The sequence below is a fragment of the Mirounga leonina genome, unplaced genomic scaffold (assembly GCF_011800145.1).
Source record: "Mirounga leonina isolate KUSES-001 unplaced genomic scaffold, KU_Mleo_1.0 Mir_94, whole genome shotgun sequence".
Taxonomy (NCBI): Eukaryota; Metazoa; Chordata; class Mammalia; order Carnivora; family Phocidae; genus Mirounga; species Mirounga leonina.
Genome location: NW_023270855.1, coordinates 44,162,092 through 44,181,233, shown reverse-complemented (window position 1 = coordinate 44,181,233; position 19,142 = coordinate 44,162,092). Strand labels below are relative to the sequence as shown.

Here is a 19,142-nt window from a genome sequence, read left to right as displayed (position 1 = left end):
CAGAGCACCGGGGAATCGTGTTAAAATGAAGATCCTGGTTTAGTAGGTTGGATTGCGGGGGGGGGGGGGGGGGGGGGGTCGTCGTGAATTTCTGTATTTTCAACAAGCTTCCTGGTAATTATACACAAAGCACTTTTATGTATATTACCTTATTTGTTCCTTACCACGGTCCTGGCAGACAGTCACTAAATCACCTTTTCAACCATCAGGAACTATGTACCAGTCATCGGGCATACAGATAACAGTCTTAGGAGGCGGAAAACCAACCGCCCACCAAACACACTGCATGTCAACAGATAAAGAATTATAGTGATCAAGACCGATCAGAAAATAAAGAGAGTGCCTAAAAGGAAGGCCTCTAGGAGGAGGTGATTTCAGCAGACATGGGAAGGATGAGCCACGTTAAGTTCAAGGTCAGGCTCTGGGCAGACACCAGGAAGCTCCTGCGGCTGGAGCACAGCGGTGGAAGGCTCCCAAATCAGGTTGGGGAAGGCCCTGGTAGGGAGCTGATTTCAATCTAAGCCCGGGAAAGCACTGAGGGTTTAAGCAGGAAGTGACTGGTCTGGTATTTGCCTTAGGATCACTCTGGCTGCCTGTGTGCGCAATGACACCTCTCCAGGCTCACCTCGGAGTTGGTGCAGAGAGCGCCGGGCCATGCGGGGGCGCCCTGGAGTCAGGCCCGGCGCCCCCCGCGGTTGCGCGGACCGGGGGGTCGGGTTCAGGAATCCCCATATGAATGAGGAGTCCCCAGGGTGCGTGTTTTTATTGCTGCGCTGAGCGCTTTAAAGGCGCGCGCTCCGGGGAACAATGTGACTTTTTTTTCTCTTCCCCCTTCCAGAGGACCTGGGCACCCACGTTGGCATCTCGGACTCTACCCCTTCTATGCCTTAGTCTGCCCACCTGTTAAAGAGAACTTCGGGCCGGCCCCGGGTGAGATCCCGGGCCTCCGATCGCGCACCTCGGGCAAGCCGGGAGGCTGGCACGGCCCGGGCGGAGGCGGCCTCGGGGGCGCACGGGGTGGCCTGCTCCCCCCGCCCCGGGAAACTGAGGCACGGTGGGGCGAGGAGCGCGGGCCCTCGAGACTCCCGCAAAGTCCCAAGCGGCACGTCCGGGCCCCCGCGCGCCGCCCGGGCCACCCGCGGAGGCACCCCACCCCTCCCTCTCGCCCAGCGCGGCCAGAGGCGGGGCGGGACCGGAGCCCGGATCGCCGGGGACCGAGGTGGCCGGGGCAGCCCCCGCGCGATGCCCACTCGCCGGCTCTGACGCAGTCCCCGCGTCCCCCAGCCCGGCCGGGGTGCGGGCGTTGGGGCCACGCGGCGAGGCGCAGGCCCGCCCCGGGGCGCCCGCCCGCCCGCCCGCCGCCGACCCCGCCCCCCGGCCGCCTCCCCGCCTCCCCGCCTCCGCCTCCGCGCGGCCCGGGACGTGCCCGGCCGGCCACCGAGCGGCGGGGACTGCGTCCGGCGCGCTCACTTCCGCGTCCCGCCGCCCTCCGGCCCGCGCGCGCCCGGCCGCCGCCGCCATCGCACAATAGGCCGCCCGCCGCGGCTGCCGCGGCCTTCCTGCCCGGCCCGTGCGCCCGTCTGCGCGCCCCTCTCCGCGCCGCCCCGGAGCCGCGAGCCCCCAGCGCCCCGGACGTGCCTGCGCCTGCGGCCGGTCCGGCGGCCTCCACCTTCTCGGCCGAGCCGGCTGCCCCCGGCCCCGTCCCGCGGCTGCTCGCGGCGTCGGTTGCCGAGCTTGACTGCTCCCGGAGGAGATTGGGTTTTTTCCTATTTCTTTTTCCTTTTAGGATTTGAAAGAGAGAGAAGAACGCACAGCAGGCTGGGACGGTGAAGCGCCACCAGCCGGCCCCACGTGGACACCTCTGCGGGGAAAGGGAGTTGGAAGCGAGCTTGGTCCAGCTGGCCTCGAGGCCTCAACTTCTGCCGGACCTGGGTCATGACTGTCACGCCGGGCCGGTGGAAGGCTTTACCTGTCCCCGGCTGGACTTGACCGCTGCCCTTCAGCGGCCGACGCTCCCCCGACCCACACACACTCCCCCGACACCTCGCTAGGCTCTGACGCCCGTCCGCGACATGGATAAGTACGGCGACCTGGGCCTGGAGGCCAGTAAATTCATTGAGGACCTGAACATGTACGAGGCCTCCAAGGATGGACTCTTCCGAGTGGACAAGGGGGCAGGCAACAATCCCGAGTTTGAGGAAACACGCCGGGTGTTTGCCACCAAAATGGCCAAAATCCACCTCCAGCAGCAACAACAGCTCTTGCAGGACGAGACCCTGCCCAGGGGGAGCCGAGGCCCGGTCAACGGTGGCGGCCCCCCGGGCCCAGAGGCCCGCCGGGAAGCCGGTGTGAGCAGCAAGCTGACCGTGGATGGTGCAGCCAAGCCCCCTCTAGCTGCCTCGACAGCGGGTCCTGGGACAGCCACCTGCCTGGCCCCCGGGCAACCGTTGTACCCACCCCAGGAGCAGAGGGCCAGGCCCTTTGCCCGCAGCGCGAGCCACGGCAGCCAGGACTGTGGCCCCAAGGAGAGCCTGGCAAGCTGGGAGATGTCTGCCTTCCGCCAGGTGGGCCCCTGCGAGGATCCTTCCTGCCTCACGCACGGAGACTATTACGACAACCTCTCCTTGGCAAGCCCAAAGTGGGCTGACGAACCAGGAGTGTCCCCCAGCGTCAGGCCGGGCGCAGGGAGTGGGTGGCCTGGCACCCCAGGGACTGACACACCACTGCCCAAACCCTCCAGGGACCACCCCCTGTACCAGCCTCAGCTCTCCCCGAGCTCCAGCAAGTCATTTGAGACCGGCCAGGAGGGTGGTGGTGGTGACCGTGGTGATGAGAAGCCAGCTGGGCTTTGGACTACCGCCTCCTCCCAGCGGGTGAGCCCTGGCCTCTCTTCCCCAGGCCCGGAAAACGGGGCCCTCCTGGGGCCGCCTCAGCCCAGGCCCCCCTCTTTCTTAGCACCCTTGGCCCAGAGCTGCCCCAGCCAAGGAGCTCTTCCAAGAACAAACTCGGGGGTGGGGAGTGAGGCTTCAGGCACGATGCCCAAACCCATGGTGGACCCTCAACCCTGGTTCCAAGACGGACCCAAATCTTACCTTTCTAGTTCTGCCTCATCATCCTCACCAGCCAGCATGGACAGTTTGCAGCTGGGTGCGGCCCCTGGGCTGGGTCCTAAGCCAGTCTGCACAGACCCTGGCATTGGTCCCAAGCTCAGCCCCACCAGCCTTGTCCATCCAGTGATGTCCACTCCGCCTGAGTTGTCTTGTAAAGGTCCCCCAGGCTGGTCGTCAGATGGCAGCCTGGGGCCTGGGCTCCCGGAGAGCCCCAGCCCCCCCAGGGTGAGGCTGCCCTGCCAGACCCTCCTCCCAGGCCCTGAGCTTGGGCCCTCAGCCGCCGAATTGAAATTAGAAGCCCTCACCCAACGTCTGGAGCGTGAAATGGATGCGCACCCGAAGGCCGATTACTTTGGTGAGTGAGAGATTGGTGGCATTGCCCACCGTGGGTGACAAGGTCCTTGCATTTGGGGGAGGTGCTCCCCATCAGGGATGCTGTAGCTCCCCTTGAGTGCCACCCCCCCTTTTTTTTTTTTTAAATGTGTGGTTTCCTCTTTTGGCTGCATCTTCAGATTCAGAAACTTGAAAGCATCCCTGAGCAGAAAGCGGATCTTGCAGCTGGGGATTACCCACGTGCATGGGGGGAAGCGGGGCAGGATGGCTCATGACTGCTCTCAGAAAAGGGAAATGCTGTGACTCTGGGTTTCAGGGGTTTCGGGTGTGCCCCAGAGCCTCTCGCAGTGATTGGCTCGTGCAGGACTTGAACGGGAACAGCTTCTGGGGTCCAAGTACCCCTGTGGGTTCCATCCACTGGCGGCTGGGCCAGGCAGGTCTGGCTATCTGAGGACCAGCGGCTGGGCAGGGGCGCTCTCTCTGGCCCCGTGTGTGTGTGTGTGTGTGTGTGTACAGGTCCTGTGTGCAGTTGCAAGACTAACGTGGAAGGCTTTGCACTCGAGCAATAGCGGTTCTCAAAGCGTAGTCTCTGGACCAGCAGCATCCCTTCACCTGGGAACTGGCTAGAAAGCAAGCGATGTGTGGACTCTCGGGGCAATTTGAGACCTGTGGACGAGGTGTCTCCGAACTGAACTCAACCCCCACCTCGGTTCCAGCCCGAAGCCAGGTGATACCCGCAGCCCCAGCGCCCGATGGGATGGAAGAGGCTTCCTTGCTGGTGTTACTCACAGTTTCGGGGTCTTGTTTAAGTCTCTTTCTCAGACCTTGAACTCTTGGCGACTGCTGGCATCAGCTTTTTCTTTCGCTCTGCACAGGCCGCGAGAAAGCAGATCTGTTGTTCTGTGGAGTCATGGTGTCGTGGTCTCATAGGAGAACTAACCAGAAAGCCTATTTTTAGAAGAGTCTGAGGGTTTTTGTCTCCCCCCCCCCATTTTTGAACTCCGGAGGATTGGGGTCACGATCTCCCCCTCTGAGGCCTGAGAGCCTTGGGAAGCTGAGTCCCAGGAGGGTGCCTGCTGGGCCCCCGGAGGAGGGCAGGGCCGGGGAAGGCCTTACTAATGTCAGCTCTCCGTGAATGACTGGCTTTGGCCCAGGTGCTTGGAGGGACGGGGTCCCGGGTGCCCACGGCAGCGCGGTGGTTTGTAGCCTCCTGAAGCCTCATGGGACCAGCCCTCACAGCACAAAGGGCACTGAGAGGTTGGGGTGACTGTTGGCTTATGTTCCAGGGCACACAGCACCATCTTACTGCTGTCTCTTTCCCTTTGCAGATTCCCTGCCCCCCCCCCGCCCCGGGGGGATAACACTTAGCTGGAAATACTGTAAACTGGTGCCTGATTTTTATTTTATTTTTAAGACTTTATTTTATTTATTTGACAGAGAGAAAGACAGCGAGAGAGGGAATACAAGCAGGGGGAGTGGGAGAGGGAGAAGCAGGCTTCCCGCCGAGCAGGGAGCCCGATGCGGGGCTTGATCCCAGGACCCTGGGATCATGACCTGAGCCGAAGGCAGACGCTTAACGACTGAGCCACCCAGGTGCCCCTGGTGCCTAATTTTTAATTCTGAGCTCATTAAACGACAAAACAGTCTTATTTTGTCAGGCAGGCAGGCTTACACACCGGATCCGGGCAGAGGTGTTCGCTAATCCTAGTCATTCAGCATGTGTTTATTGAGCACCTGCCTTGGGCGGTGCCCTGCTCAAGGCCTCAGCGTACACAATGAACAGGACAGACAGCGCAGTGGAAGGAGACAGGAGGCGGACCAAACACATAATCAAGTCCTGGGGAGAGATACAGGTTGAGGAGGGGATGGAGCCTCCGAGCCGGTGTTGGCAGGGAGGTTTCCGGTTTTAAGTCAGGGGACCAGGGAACACCCCATCAGGAAGGTGGCATTTGAGGAAAGGCCTGAAGGAGGCAGCATCTGCCCCAGGGGAGGGCGTTCTGGGTGGGCAGACAGCAGGGGCAAAGGCCCTGGGGCCAGTCTGCACCAGGTCCCATGCTGGGCAATTACCTTCTACCATTTAATTTACTAGTTGCAACCACCCTGGGAAGCTGGTTCTGTCATTAGGCCTGTTTCATCGACTAGGACGATAAAGCCCCAGGGAAGTCCGATCACTTAACCGAGGCCTCCCAGGTGGTGGTGCTGGGCGTAGCTGCGAGTCGAGGCCCACGGTTCAGACGCTCTGCCCAAGCCTCTAACCAGCATCGCCATGCTGCCTCCCGAGCACAGATGCGGAAAACTGTCTTATGTCTGTATTTATTTATTTTATGACTTTGTTTTTCATTTTTAATTGAGGTGAACATCACACACCACAAAAGTAGCCATTTTAAAGTAAACAGTTCAGCGGCATTTAGTACATTCAGTGTTTTACAAACACCAAATCTAATAGTTTCAAAACATTTTGATTACCCCGAGAGGAAACCCCGTACCCCTAAAAAACAGTCGCTCCCCATTATCCCTCCCTCCCAGCCTCTGGAAACCACCCAGATGTGCTCTGTTGCTGTGGACTGACCTATTCTGGATAGTTCACGTAAGTGGACTCCTATTTTATTTTTTGCTGAAGCCTGGTATTCGTGGGTAGAAAACTCAAAAGACCACAAAAAAAAAACCAAACCAAAAACCGCACAGTGAATAGTGAATGTCCTTCCCACCTGGGCTCCTAGTCAAGTGCCCTGGGTGTAATGGATATTCGTGCTGTGTGTGTGTGTGTGTGTGTGTCTGTGAGTCCCCGTGCTCCATGCCGTGCACCTGCTCTTTGCCTTTGCCACGAACGGGGTGTCTGGACGTCAGCGTGTGTTGAGCTGGCTCAGTGTGACCGCTGTGTGGATGTGCCCGGGGTCACGATGTAGCTGTCCCGGTGGACCTTGAGAAGGGCCCATCCGCAGGGTGCAAGCCCAGCTGTGGGAGGAACCCCCAGCGGTGGGACCGTGGGGCTGGGGCTGGCTGCCCTCTCTAGTTGCTCTCTGCAGAGCTGTGCCGGGGCCCGCGCGGCCCAGCACACAGGACAGGGCCTGCCCCGCAGCAGCTTTGACAGCCGGGCTTCTGTCGGCTCTCCCGTGGCCGGCCGCACCTCCCGTGGCCAGCCGTGTGGCCGAGGAGGAAGTCTCTCATCGGAGCCTCTGGCGGTCAGTCCTTGGCCTCGCCCTGCTGGGGGACCTTGGACAAACCCTCCTGTCTTCTAGGGCTCCCCACCACCCCCCGATCTGTGGTGCGAAGCGTCCGGCCCCGCTGAGGGGCTCCCCACACGGAGGCCTTCTCTTCCCTAGATCTGGTGTCCTTTGAAAGACCATGTCTGCCCAACACCTTGCATTTCTTGAATTAGGAGGAAGTTTTACTTCCAAGTAGAAGAAGGGCTCTCGCTACAGGGTCTTGGCAGCGAGAGGCAGGGTAGGGATACTGTCACTGTCAGAGCTGATGCAGGTCTAGCCAGAAGCCAAGCAAAGATGTTTGGGTTGGTTACTTAGGCCCCTTCCTGGGGCCAACAGAGGCGTCCCTGTGGGTGTTTACACTGTGGGAAGACCTCGGGCTCTTGCCTTTGAGGACACACAGGTCTGAAGACACCTCACTTTCCAGTAACCGATCTGCTCATCTCCAAGGACGCTTCTGGCACTTTCCTTGGCCGTCTTTGTGAGGTCAGTACCATGTGGTCCCAGGGGCTGCTTCTCCCCGTCTTTTTTCTCCGTTCTTCCTCTGTGGTCTCTTGGTGTCTTTTCTGCCCGTGAGGACAGAGGCCAGGACAGATTCTGGATGCTGCTTGGTGAGTGCTGTTGCTTTGCCCCCCCACCGTGCGGCTCCTGCTTTAACACCACTGTTTACGCTGCAGAGGAAGGGAAGAGGTCACCGTGCCTTTTGTTGACTCTTTCCTGGCCTTTTCCACCACGACATCCACTGTCTTCCTCCCACGGGTTCCCTCCTCCCTTCCCAAGGAAAAAGGATACAGAGAAGCCACCTGTCACGGCCTGGGTTTCCCGGGAAGCTGACTCAGACAGTGGGGCGCGCAGGGGCTTCCGAGGGGGAGCCCTTGGGAGGAGGGGAGGGACGCAGGAGCGGGCAGAGGAAGTCTCCCGCCGCAGTGCGGGCCTGACGGGCCTGGGCCCAGCCGCAGGGAGTGTGGAGCTGGAGAAGCCCTTCAGAAACGTCCCCACTTGCGGGGAGCTGTCTGGGCCTTCACGCTCCCCCCTCGATCGGTCATCAGGTGTGGGCCGCCCTGGGAAGGGCCTGACCTCAGGGAAGGTGGCCCTGGGCAGCAGGGGCAGAGCCCGAGGGGCTGACGGGTGAGGCCACCACCTCAAAGTGGCCACCACAGCCCCCGTCCTCAGGCACATGAGACCCCTCGTACAGTGACCCTTGGGCTCCGTGACTCTGATCCTAGCGAGCGTCTGTCTAGGGCCCTTGGCGTGGTAGGCTTTGGGGATGTGCCCTGCGTTACCCTTCACAGTCAGACACCAGTAGTCTCTGTTCCCGGGGGAGAAACTGAGGCCCGTGACTTGCTCAGGATCACACAGGTGTAAGCAGTGGCACTTCACACCAGTTGGGCTCTGACCGCTCCCATGGGGGAGCTGCTGGCCTGTTGCTGTTTGTCCCTCCAGATTCCCTCTGCACACAGCTGCTGCGGGGGGCATCGGTGGGCTCTGAGCCTGGAGGACCTGTGCCTTCCCTCCGGGCCGGGGGTCTGGGGATCTGTCACTGCAAACGCCACCAAGGAGAGCACCACACTCTGCCCTGGAGTGGAGGAGGCTCTGCCGGACTTGGTCAGGCCTGTGGGTGGGGGGTTGGGGGGGGTAGAAGAGGTTGGTTGCGGGGTCTCCCTCACCCAGCGAGTGAATGGGCGGGCTCCTCCCCATCCTGCACAGAGAGAGGAGAGGCTGTTTCTGTCCTTGGTTTTCCTGTTTCCCTGTGGACCTTCCGGATGCAGCGGCAGACCCGCCTTTGCCTGGGAGCCTGTAAACAGGTGTGAGTCCTCCCCCCGCCGGGGGCCGGGGAGCCCGTCACACCTGATTTCATTTGACTAGGACACAGCCGTCCAGACAAGGACCGTGTAAATAAATGTCCTATCTGCTCCTTCCTAGTGGACAGTCTCGCAAACGTCGAGCACCACATGGATTGTCTTAATGCCCTTTGAAGCGCTCCCTGTCGGACTTGATGAGCAGTGGATGCTTGAAATGTGGGGCTTACATCTAGCCCCGAATGAAAAATTGAGGGTGGTTCCAGAGCACTTTTCCTGGCAAGAGAAAATAACATGGGGCAATCCTATAGTAGGGTAGCCCCCCCCAGGATTCCAGGACAGAGGCCTGCATGAGCCCTAGAGGCCCCCATGACCCCCCCAAATACCAGGCATTTCGGTGAAGCCAAACGAGGGGCTGAAGTAGAAGAGAAGGTGCCAGAAGCTCATGAACCGTTTGGCTCTGAGTAGCTGGCAGGACCAAGCGTGGTTCCCCGGGGAACTTATACCCAGATTCCTTTCGGAGACCCTGAGCCACAGTGTGGACCTAACAAGCCCTGCTTTCGTTGCTGCGGAAGTAGATTTCGTTTTCTTTTTTTTGTAAAGATTATTTATTTATTTATTTGAGAGAGAGACACACAGCGAGAGAGGGAACACAAGCAGGGGGAGCGGGAGAGGGAGAAGCAGGCTTCCCGCCAAGCAGGGAGCCTGATGCGGGGCTCGATCCCAGGACCCCGGGATCATGACCTGAGCCGAAGGCAGACGCTGAACGACTGAGCCACCCAGGCGCCCCGGAAGTACATTTCTGATCCTCCGGGTAACTACTGTAAATGCCACCCCAGATTCTGGTTCTGCCTGTCCCGCCCCGCAGTGCGCGGCCCGGGACAGAGACACCCAGTCCTTTAGAAATCGGGTAGCCTGTGTGCGTTGTTTTTGGTAGACCAGGTAATCTCCTTCTCAAAATCAGGAAGGCGTATGATGTTTAGCTTTCTATTGATGTATAATATACGCATGTCATAGGCGCTCGCAAGGTGAACGCACCTGTGTAACCGGATGGAGGCACAGAACGTGACTGGCGGTGACCCCGCACTTCCCTCACCATGGCCGGTAGGCCATGCTCGGCCCCCCGCACCCCCCCCCCAGACACACTGAGCTCAGGGGCTCCATCACACCAGCCTCACTGCTGGGCCCTGAGCTCCTGGAGTTTCCCCCCACCCCCCAGGGCCCTTGTCCTTGCCCTTCCCCAGCCGGCGTCCTTGTGTCTGGCACAGAGGTGCCTGCCCCGGCGACCCCACTCCAGGAAGGGGGGTCTCCAGCTGGAGCCCCGACGTCAGGTTCCCACGGCGTTGGCCAGGTCCCATCACACACTGTCTCTCTGCCGTCCTCCCTCCTTGGGACGGTATGTTTCTGCTATATTCCTCTGTGACCAGGAAAGAATGTCTTGTTTTTTCCATTAATAATCCACAGCATGAAGCTGACCTTCTGACATGGCAGTTCTTGCCAGAGGTTTAAAAACAAAGTTATATTTCTTTACATTTCTTTTTTTTAAAGATTATTTATTTATTTGAGAGAGAGAGAGAGCATGAGCGGGAGGGACAAAGGGAGAGGGAGAGAGAATCTCAAGCAGACTCTGGGCTGAGTGCGGAGCCCTATGTGGGGCTCGATCCCACGACCCTGAGATCATGACCTGAGCTGAAACCAAGAGTTAGACGCTTAACCGACTGAGTCACCCAGGCGCCCCTTCTTTATATCTTTTGATTTATGACTCCCACACAGGATGAGGAACTGTGGAAGAAGGACCCGATTTGGGGGGTGAGGAAACCAGGCGCTCTGAGCCTGATCCTACCAGTAGGCCGAGGCGTGACAGTGGCCAAGCCGCTCTTCCTCGGTGCGGAGCCGCGCTGACCTCTGAGGGCTCGTCCTGGCCCAGAGCGCTGTGTCTGTGACTCTGGGTCCCATTGGATGCCTGGCTTTTAGCTGACTGAGTAACCCAGGGATGGGGCAGCCTCACTGTCAGCAGCGGTGAGAGCCCAGAAAGGTGGGGGCTGGATGGCCTAGCCTTCCCTCCCCCTCCCAGACCTCTACGGAAGCAAGGAGCAATTTTGTATTTTAGTTATGGTTACGTTGTCTACTGCAAGTGGTAATCATTTTTACTTTAGAGTATCTGGAAAATACATACAACTGAAACAAGAGCCATGAATCACTGAGGTGCCTGCCACCCTTAGGATAATCAGGGTGAAGATTTTCTGCAGAAAGCTTCCAGTGCGGAGCCCGCCGTGACTCAGGATGCGTCATGCACGGCTGTTCTTGGCTCTATGGCCAGATGTAGAAGCGTTTACTCAGCCGGAGGTCACTCACTGGGCTCTGCAGAGTGTGTCTGAGGAAAGTGGGATGAGGAAAGGAGAGATGTCTAGGAAAGCGTCAAACACAAGGAGCCCCTGGTATTATGTCGGTCACCCACCCTGGAGGCCTTTTGGGGGCTCTCATTCTAATGAAACGTGGGGTCCTCAATTCGGGGGACAGCGAGTAGCACTGGCTGCGGGGCTTGCTGACCTTGACTGACCTTGATTTCCCTGGCACCAGGCTTCCTCGTTGGACTCATGTGACGGCGTTGGTGGTGCTGGGTCAGCAGATGCTGGGCAGGGTCCATCAGGGGCCCACGTAGCAGGTGCTCAGAGGCTGTCTGTTGGAGGAATGGAGGGGCTTCAGTTGGGGTGTGAAGGGAGGAGGGGAAGGGATTTGTAGCTGGGGTTATGGCTCTGAGATAGTTGTGCTAAAATGAGTTGCTGAGTGCACAGGCATTGGCTTGTTCAGTCCTTCCAATAAGCCTGTTTCGCTAGCCCCATTTTATAGGCGGGCCAACTGAGGCACACAGAGGTTAAGTAACCTGCTGAATACGTGTATCGAGGAGCCTGAGTCTGAGGTCTTGACTACTCTGCTGTGCTGCCTGTCAGCTCCTCGGAGCCCAGTGGCTCTCTGACAAAGGGAACTTTTGGGGGGAATGCGGCCCTGAGTCAGTCAGGGCTGAGGTCGTCCCCTTCTGTGGTGGAGCAGTGAGGGAGGCAGGGCATGGAGGGGCGCCTGAGCTGGCTGGAGGAGCCTGCCACCAGCCCCTCCCTGCAGGCCCGAGGTGGGACCACGAGGCTCAGAAGGACACCCAGAGGCCACGCAGGGACCTTACCTGCCCACGACCCCTGAACCCCCTGACTTCTTGTGTTCCTCTGGTGGCTGTGGGTTAGGACCAGCAGGCCATGCTCTCGGGGAGCCTGTGACACCCCCAAGTGTTGTGGGCAAGGGTAGGGGTGTGCCGGGATGCCTCGGCCTGAGGATCAGTGTCAACCCCGGGACTGGGCGGGGATGCTTAGAACCGAACATGGGATGAAACGACGCTCAGAGTCCAACTGGCAAAGTGAACAGAAGCCTTACCCAACAACAAAACAGGCCTCCCAAATTCCCAGGGCGCATCAATGGCAGGGTAGGACTTGCCAGCAAATATTTATATCTGCTCCAGGTTTTGTTTTTCATTTGTCCCCTCCCAGGGAAACCAGCTGGACACAGAATGCCAGGGTCACGTTGGAAGGCTGGAGACTTTCTGCTTGAGTGTTTCGAAGGGAATACTTTAGGGTCCACGGCCAGGCTATTTTTAAGTGTTGAGAGCCATGAGTTTAGACTTGGCCAAGTTCCTTCCTCATCTTTCTCGGCCTGTGACTCAACTCTTGCATGTCCCAGGAGAGCAAGGACTGGTTACTCCCGGTTACTGGAAGTCTGTTGGGAGCCTCTCAGGGACCTCCATCCACACATGCATTTGCAGTACGTAGAACATTCTGGAAGCCTGCTCTGAGGCCATCTGTCGTTGGAGAGAAGGGGCCTTGAGTTCAGTGTGTACCAGCCCTTCAGCTGACCCTGGGAGGGGTAGAGACTGAGGTAATTTGAGGATGAGTGGACAGGGCATCCGTCTTACAGTGCAGGCCCTGAGTCTGGGGGTGAGCACACGTCCCAGCAGGCTCTGGGCCGGACAGCACGTGGCGGTCATCTCGGCGTGCTGAGGTAGCAGCCCGCTTGCCTTTTGCCGCCCGAAGCCTCTCTGACCCTAACAGCAGCCTCCCTGTCCTCCCGAGCCTCCCTTCGGGGAGGGCGGAACCAACTTGAGGCCATATCTGCTCACATGACGGTCAGGGCTTGCCCTGGCTTTTGCATCTGCTCAAAGGTCCCTGTCCTGTTCCTCTCTCCCCCACGGTGGCTTGCATTGCTTCCCGGTGGGGCAGGGAGGTACTGAATTTAGAAAGATGGACTTGGGGGCAGCCCAGCTGACGGCTGGTTGTGCTGGGCCCCCCCGGGGCGTTTGCTGACAGAGGTCCCCTCACCGTTAACATGCTGGGGGCAGGAGAGCAGGAGGCGGGCATGTGCCGGCTTGGGCATCTTGCTTCGCTTTTTTGCCCTTGGACTCCTCACCTTGTAGAGACTGGACGTCCCGAGCTCGTTATAATCCTGTTCCCTTCTGGGCCGCGAGCCTCCGGAGCCAGGGATGGGTCAGGGCTGTTGGCGGAGAAGCCTGGGATGGGACATGTGTGCAAAACGCGTGTGTCAAATGGACACACCCCCAGCAGCAGGCGAGTGGTTGGTGATGGCAGGCACTTCTTTGAGTTGGCCCGCCGCGTCCCTCCATGAGATCAGTCCCTCCAGAGATCACCCAACCAGGGTGACACTCCCGCTAATAATGCTTGGCGTCCTCGGTCTCACTCACGAAGCCAAAACTGCATTTTTTGGGGAAAAAGAAACCCTTAAGCTGTATAAAAAGCAGCACTTAAATAAGGAAAACGAGGAAATAAAACCAAATATTGAGTTTAGTGGTAAGTTTCCAAATACAAAACACAGGCCTGGCCTGCAGCAGAATAAAGGTAAAATGTCCCGGTTACAGTGCCCCCGTTTGCTCAGCGATGGTGGACTGAGAAGCTGCAGATGCCATAGACGTCATTTTTCTGTCCCCTCGTGCCCGGTGGTGGCTGTGATGCCTGGACAACCTAGCGGAGCAGAGCGCTGAGCTGCCTGGGCCAGGACTTGGGTGACGGGACGAGTGGTAGCTGAACCTCCAGCGTCTCTAAACGTGGAGACGTCCTTTTCCTTGGGGCAGACTTGAGGCTTGGCCCCGTTTTGCCGAGAAGAGACAGCACGTGACCTGGGCGAGTCTCTGGATGGTTCCTGTCTTGCTTGGCCACGTGGAGCTCTGGAGTCCTGAAGCTGGGGTTGTGGGTGGGACCCCTGAGTGGGTCACCTGCCCCCACCTGCCCCTTACCCCAGCCCTACCCCAGACCGTTCACCCACCTCTGTCCATCACCACATCCAGTTCTAAGCCCAGAGAACATGCTCCCTCGGCAGTCATTATGGACCTACTGTATACAGGAGATGGAATTAGGATTTGCAGAGCTTCCTTCCTCTGCTGGAATGTGGGCTCCATGAGAGTGGAGTGTTTGTTCTGTTCACCACTGTATCCCAGGGCCCAGGGCAGGGCCTGGCACACAGCACTTGTCGAACGAGTGAGTGAACCCCCTGGCCAAAGGAGGAATGGGGACGTTCCCCAACTCCCTCCCAAGTGCCGGGGCGTTGAGTGGGGATGTTACCTCTGGTATGGACACACGCTCCGGGGCCAGTCCACACCCCTCACGCACATGCTAGAGAATGCTAGGCAGGCAGGAGCACCCGGCTAGCCGTCATAACCTCACCCTGACCAGGAGGGACTTGTATGAGCTCTCCCACCTGGTAGAAGGTGCTTCCGGTGGCCTTCCGGAGGCTGGAGGGGCTGGAGGAGGTTGGGATGCCGGGGTTTGTCTGGGTGGAAACCTTGCAGGGTTCCAGGGACCAAAGTCCTGGGGAAGTTTGGACGGGAGCAGGTAACGTGCTGGCAGACATGCGGGTTCTTAGCCAAGAAGACGTTCATTGTTACACCAAAGTCAGAATTTGAGGAACTGCGCGTGGGCTCTGGATCTCCCCTGGGCAGATGCCTCGACAGCCTTGTGCCTCAGTTTGCCCACCAGGAAAATGTGGACATGGCCGCTGTGAAGACTGACTTGTTAGCAGAGATCTGTACTGGTGAGTTTGGGGGCCGCTAGCCCTAGGCAGCGGCCAAGCACTTGAACATGTGGCTGGTCCGAAGGAGATGTGCTCTGAGTGTGAAGTACAGTCCGGGGATTTGAAGACTTGGTGTGGGAAAAGAAATGTAGAGGAGCCCATTAATATTTGTTACATTGATTCTGTGTTTAACCAAGAATACTTTGAATGTATTGGGCTAAGTAAAATAGGTCTTTAAAATTAGTTTCACTCATTTTTTAAAAAAGATTTTATTTAGGGCGCCTGGGTGGCTCAGTTGGTTAGGCGACTGCCTTCGGCTCAGGTCATGATCCTGGAGTCCCGGGATCGAGTCCCGCATCGGGCTCCCTGCTGGGCGGGGAGTCTGCTTCTCCCTCTGACCCTCCCCCCTCTCATGTGCTCTCTCTCATTCTCTCTCTCTCAAATAAATAAATAAAATCTTTAAAAAAAAAAAAAAGATTTTATTTATTTATTTGACACACAGAGAGAGAGAGAGAGAGAGAGCACAAGTAGGCAGAGCAGTGGCCAGAGGGAGAAGCAGGCTCCCCACTGAGCAGGGAGCCCAGTGTGGGACCCGATCCCAGGACCCTGGGATCACGACCTGAGCCGAAGGCAAACGCTTAACCGACTGAGCCACCCAGGTGCCCCAGTTTCACCCATTTTTACTTTTTAAGGGTGGCTACTTGAAAGCGTAAACTCGCAGGCAGCCTGCGCTGTTTTTCTGTCGGTCGGGGCTGTGCTTCCTGAAGCATTTAGAGTATGGCCTGTGGTAATTGCTTGCTGTATTAGGCACTTAAAATTATTGTTTGCCCCGAAATATCAAAGCGTCTTTACCTTGTCCCATCTGAAAGCCACGCCCAGTGGGTTTGTTGAGATCCACAAATGCTTAAACAAAAAGATTCTTTTTTTTTTTTTAAAGATTTTTTTTTTTTTAAAGATTTTATTTATTTATTTGAGACAGAGAGAATGAGAGAGAGAGAGCATGAGAGGGAGGAGGGTCAGAGGGAGAAGCAGACTCCCTGCCGAGCAGGGAGCCCGATGCGGGACTCGATCCCGGAACCCCAGGATCATGACCTGAGCCGAAGGCAGTCGCTTAACCAACTGAGCCACCCAGGCGCCCTTTTTTAAAGATTTTATATATTTATTTGACAGAGAGAGAGATAGCGAGAGCAGGAACACAAGCGGGGGAGTGGGAGAGGGAGAAGCAGGCTTCCCGCGGAGCAGGGAGCCCAGTGCGGGGTTCGATCCCAGGACCCTGGGATCATGACCGGAGCCGAAGGCAGCCGCTTAACCAACTGAGCCACCCAGGCGCCCCAAACATAAAGATTCTAATAGGTCCAATTGCCACCCCCCAAAATGAGCCCACTGAGGCCGCATGCCCGCTGCAAGAGGGGGCAGGACGGCTCTCACAGCCCCTGAAGTGGCTGTTTTCTGATGGAGGAAGAAGGTACTCTGGGGTCTGATCAGGTGGTCGTTGTAGCTGAGCCAGTTTTCCAGGACCTTCATAACACATTGAGTCTAGTGAGGACAGGCGGAGAATCCAGGGGACCGTCGGTCCCCTCGCTGTCCTTAGAGAAATGAAAGACAGTGTTTCCTGCAAGAGAAGTGGGAGAGGGCCCTCTGGGATCAGGCTCCGCCGGGCCCCGGCCGACAAGGGCCCAGAGCCTGCACCTCTGGCTGGGCTCTGGAGGCCTTGCCTGGGTGTGGGGAGAGTGGCCAAGTTGGGTGGCCGTCCAGGCAGCCTCCAACGGCCTGAATGTCTTTGGTCTGTTCTGGCATGGCTGACACCTTCCTCTCTGGCGGTGGGGCTTAGACAGAGGCCCTTTGGTGGCTGGCCTCGGAGGTCAGGCCACTTTTAGAGCCGGTCATCCCTCTTCTGCCCGTGGCCCCCGGCTGCCACCCCTCAGAGCCACGCATGCCTGCGGTGGGTGTGTGGGTGTGGGGAGCGGCAGCCCTGCCCAAGTTCACAGCCAGAGAGCAAAGGAAGCGACGGGAGCAGGCAGCAGGAAGAAGGGAACTGATGCTGAGTAAACCAGCAGGGCCTCAGCCCAGCTGTGCACTTTGTTGGTGGGGTTTCCATCTCGGCCCTGGAATATTCGGGGGCAGGCCCAGGGCCCTTCTGCTGCGTGGCCTTTTCTGACCCAGCCGTGGAAGTGGCTTGGTGTCACTTCTGCAGTTCTCCATTGGTCGAAGCAGTCACGAGCCCTCCCCCATTCACGGGGAGGGGTGGTGGACTCCCCCCTACCTCTGGTTGGAGGGTGTGTCAAGGAATTTGTGGCTGTGTTTTTAGAAAGTTGCATTTACATACCCTGAAATGTGTCGTTGGATGGGTTTAACGAATGCTCGCACCCGTGTAACCTGCGCTCCTGTCAAGATCTAGATGAGCTTCGGGCGCCTGGGTGGCTCAGTTGGTTGGGCGACTGCCTTCGGCTCCGGTCATGATCCTGGAGTCCCTGGATCGAGTCCCGCATCGGGCTCCCTGCTCGGCAGGGAGTCTGCTTCTCCCTCTGACCCTCTCCTCTCTCATGTGCTTGCTCTCTCTCATTCTCTCTCTCTCAAATAAATAAATAAAATCTTTAAAAAAAAAAAAAAAGATCTAGATGAGCTTCAACCCCAGGAGGCTCCCTCGGGCCTCTTCCAGTCAGTGTCCACTCCCAGACAACCAGTATTCTGATTTTTTCCTCGTTTATTAGTTTTACCTGTCCTAAAACATAATATACGTGGATTCATACGATATTCACATATAGCTGATCCTCATTATTCACAGATTTCTGTATTTTCGAATTTGCCTACTTGCTAAAATTTATTTGGACCCCCAAAATCCACTCATGGCACTCTGGTGATCATTTGGGGACATGTGTAGAGGTGTGGCCCCACACACGATCCCAGCTGAGGGTGAGCTGGGCGATGCTCTGCCTGCTTGCTTTGGCCCTCATCCTGTAAACAAGCGTCTTTTGGGCGGTCTCTCTAGTGCCATGTTTTTTGCATTCTTATGCTCTTTGTTGGTGAATTTTATGTTTAAAACGTTCCCCAAGTGCAGGGCTGAAGTGCTGCCTGGTATTCCTGAGTTCAAGGAGGCTGCGATGGCCTTATGGGGATAGGCTTATCTTTTTTTTTTTTTTTTTTTTTAAGATTTTATTTATTTATTTGACAGGGAGAGAGACACAGTGAGAGAGGGAACACAAGCAGGGGGAGTGGGAGAGGGAGAAGCAGGCTTTCTGCCGAGCGGAGAGCTGGATGCAGGGCTGGATATGGGGCTGGATATGGGGCTGGATGCCTGGCACGATGCGGGGCTCGATCCCAGGACCCTGGGATCATGACCGGAGCCGAAGGCAGCCACTTAACGACTGAGCCACCCAGGCGCCCCGGGGATATGCTTATCTAACCTGTCCTGGTGCTGTGGGCCCTGAGTTCAACGTTAATGAAATCAACAGTATGTATTACATTAGGTGTCTTTCAACAGAAGCACAGATAAAACAAGGTTATGTATCGATCAGTTGATGAAAACGTTGTGCCCAGAGGTTGGTGAGAACCTGACCCTATATTTCCTCTGGGAGCTATGTTCACTATTCGCTAATTCGGTATTTGCAGTGACTTCGTGGAACGTTATACCGTGAATATCGAGAATCGACCGTAGTACTCCTTTGTCTGGCGTAGTTCACAGAGGTTGTCTGTGACATTCAGCTCTGTGTGTGTCACATGTTTGTCCTGTTTTTTTTTTCCCTGCTGCCAAGGTAGTATTCCATTCTGGGAGTACGCAGTTTGTTTCCATTTTCCCTGTGGGGGAGTGTTTGGGTTCTTTCACAGGGCTGAATAATAAGTCCACTGTGATCATTTGTGTGCAGATATACTTTACCCACTCCTCCTGGAATTGCTGAATCATGTAGTAGGAGTGTGTTTGACATTTCGGCCGCTGCCAAAAAGCTTTCCGGAGGGGCCGTGCCCTGTAACGCCCCCCCAAACCGTGTGTGAGCCCTCCTTTGGTTCTTGACCAGCTGTGTCACGGGTTTCCCTGGGTTCTGCTCCACGGGTGACTTTCTAAACCAACTCCTCTCTGAGCCGGCGTCACTTGGCTGACGCCCTCCCAGCTTCTTCTGTTGAAATAGCGTCTTCACAAGTGATTTTCATCCCTTTTTTTGGTAGTTGCTATACTCTCACAAGAGTTTGATCCCCCCCGCCGCCGCCGCAAACCGGCTTTCACGAACACAGAACACTTCTGTGGTTTTTGCCATTTCTAAAAACTTAAGCACAACTAACTGCAGGAAAGTCAGAAACTGAACAAACAAAAATAACGATAAAAGGGACCCATCATTCCGACTAGGGATAGTCACTGTTAAGACAGACTTTTGTTCTTGCACACAGCAAGCATCTGAGCGGACGAACGTGAACTTTGTGGGAAGCTCCGTGTCTCCCCACCGGCTTGATTTTTTTTTTGAAGACCAGCCAGAGTCTAATTTTATGTAGTCCTTATAGAATCAGAGTGGAGAGCTGGGGGCCACAGGAAGCTTTTCTCTGGACCCTCCCGACCAACCCCTCGTCATTCCTCTGGGGAACCAGCAGCAGGAGGGAGCTGCCCCCTGCCCCAGCGCAGCCAGAGTGTAGGCCGCTCCTGGTGG

At 57.1% G+C, this 19,142-nt stretch overlaps 1 protein-coding gene across 1 annotated transcript in view; it reads left to right on the top strand.

Moving 5' to 3' along the window:
• Positions 1 to 1,642: 1,642 nt before the first annotated feature.
• Positions 1,643 to 19,142, top strand: part of LIMD1 (LIM domains containing 1) — a 69,566-nt gene continuing 52,066 nt past the window's right edge. Inside the window, exon 1 of the mRNA XM_034998398.1 lies at positions 1,643 to 3,465. Within this exon, the coding sequence (XP_034854289.1) occupies positions 2,073 to 3,465 (1,393 nt within the window). The 5' untranslated portion in view covers positions 1,643 to 2,072. The remainder of the gene's footprint in view (positions 3,466 to 19,142) is intronic.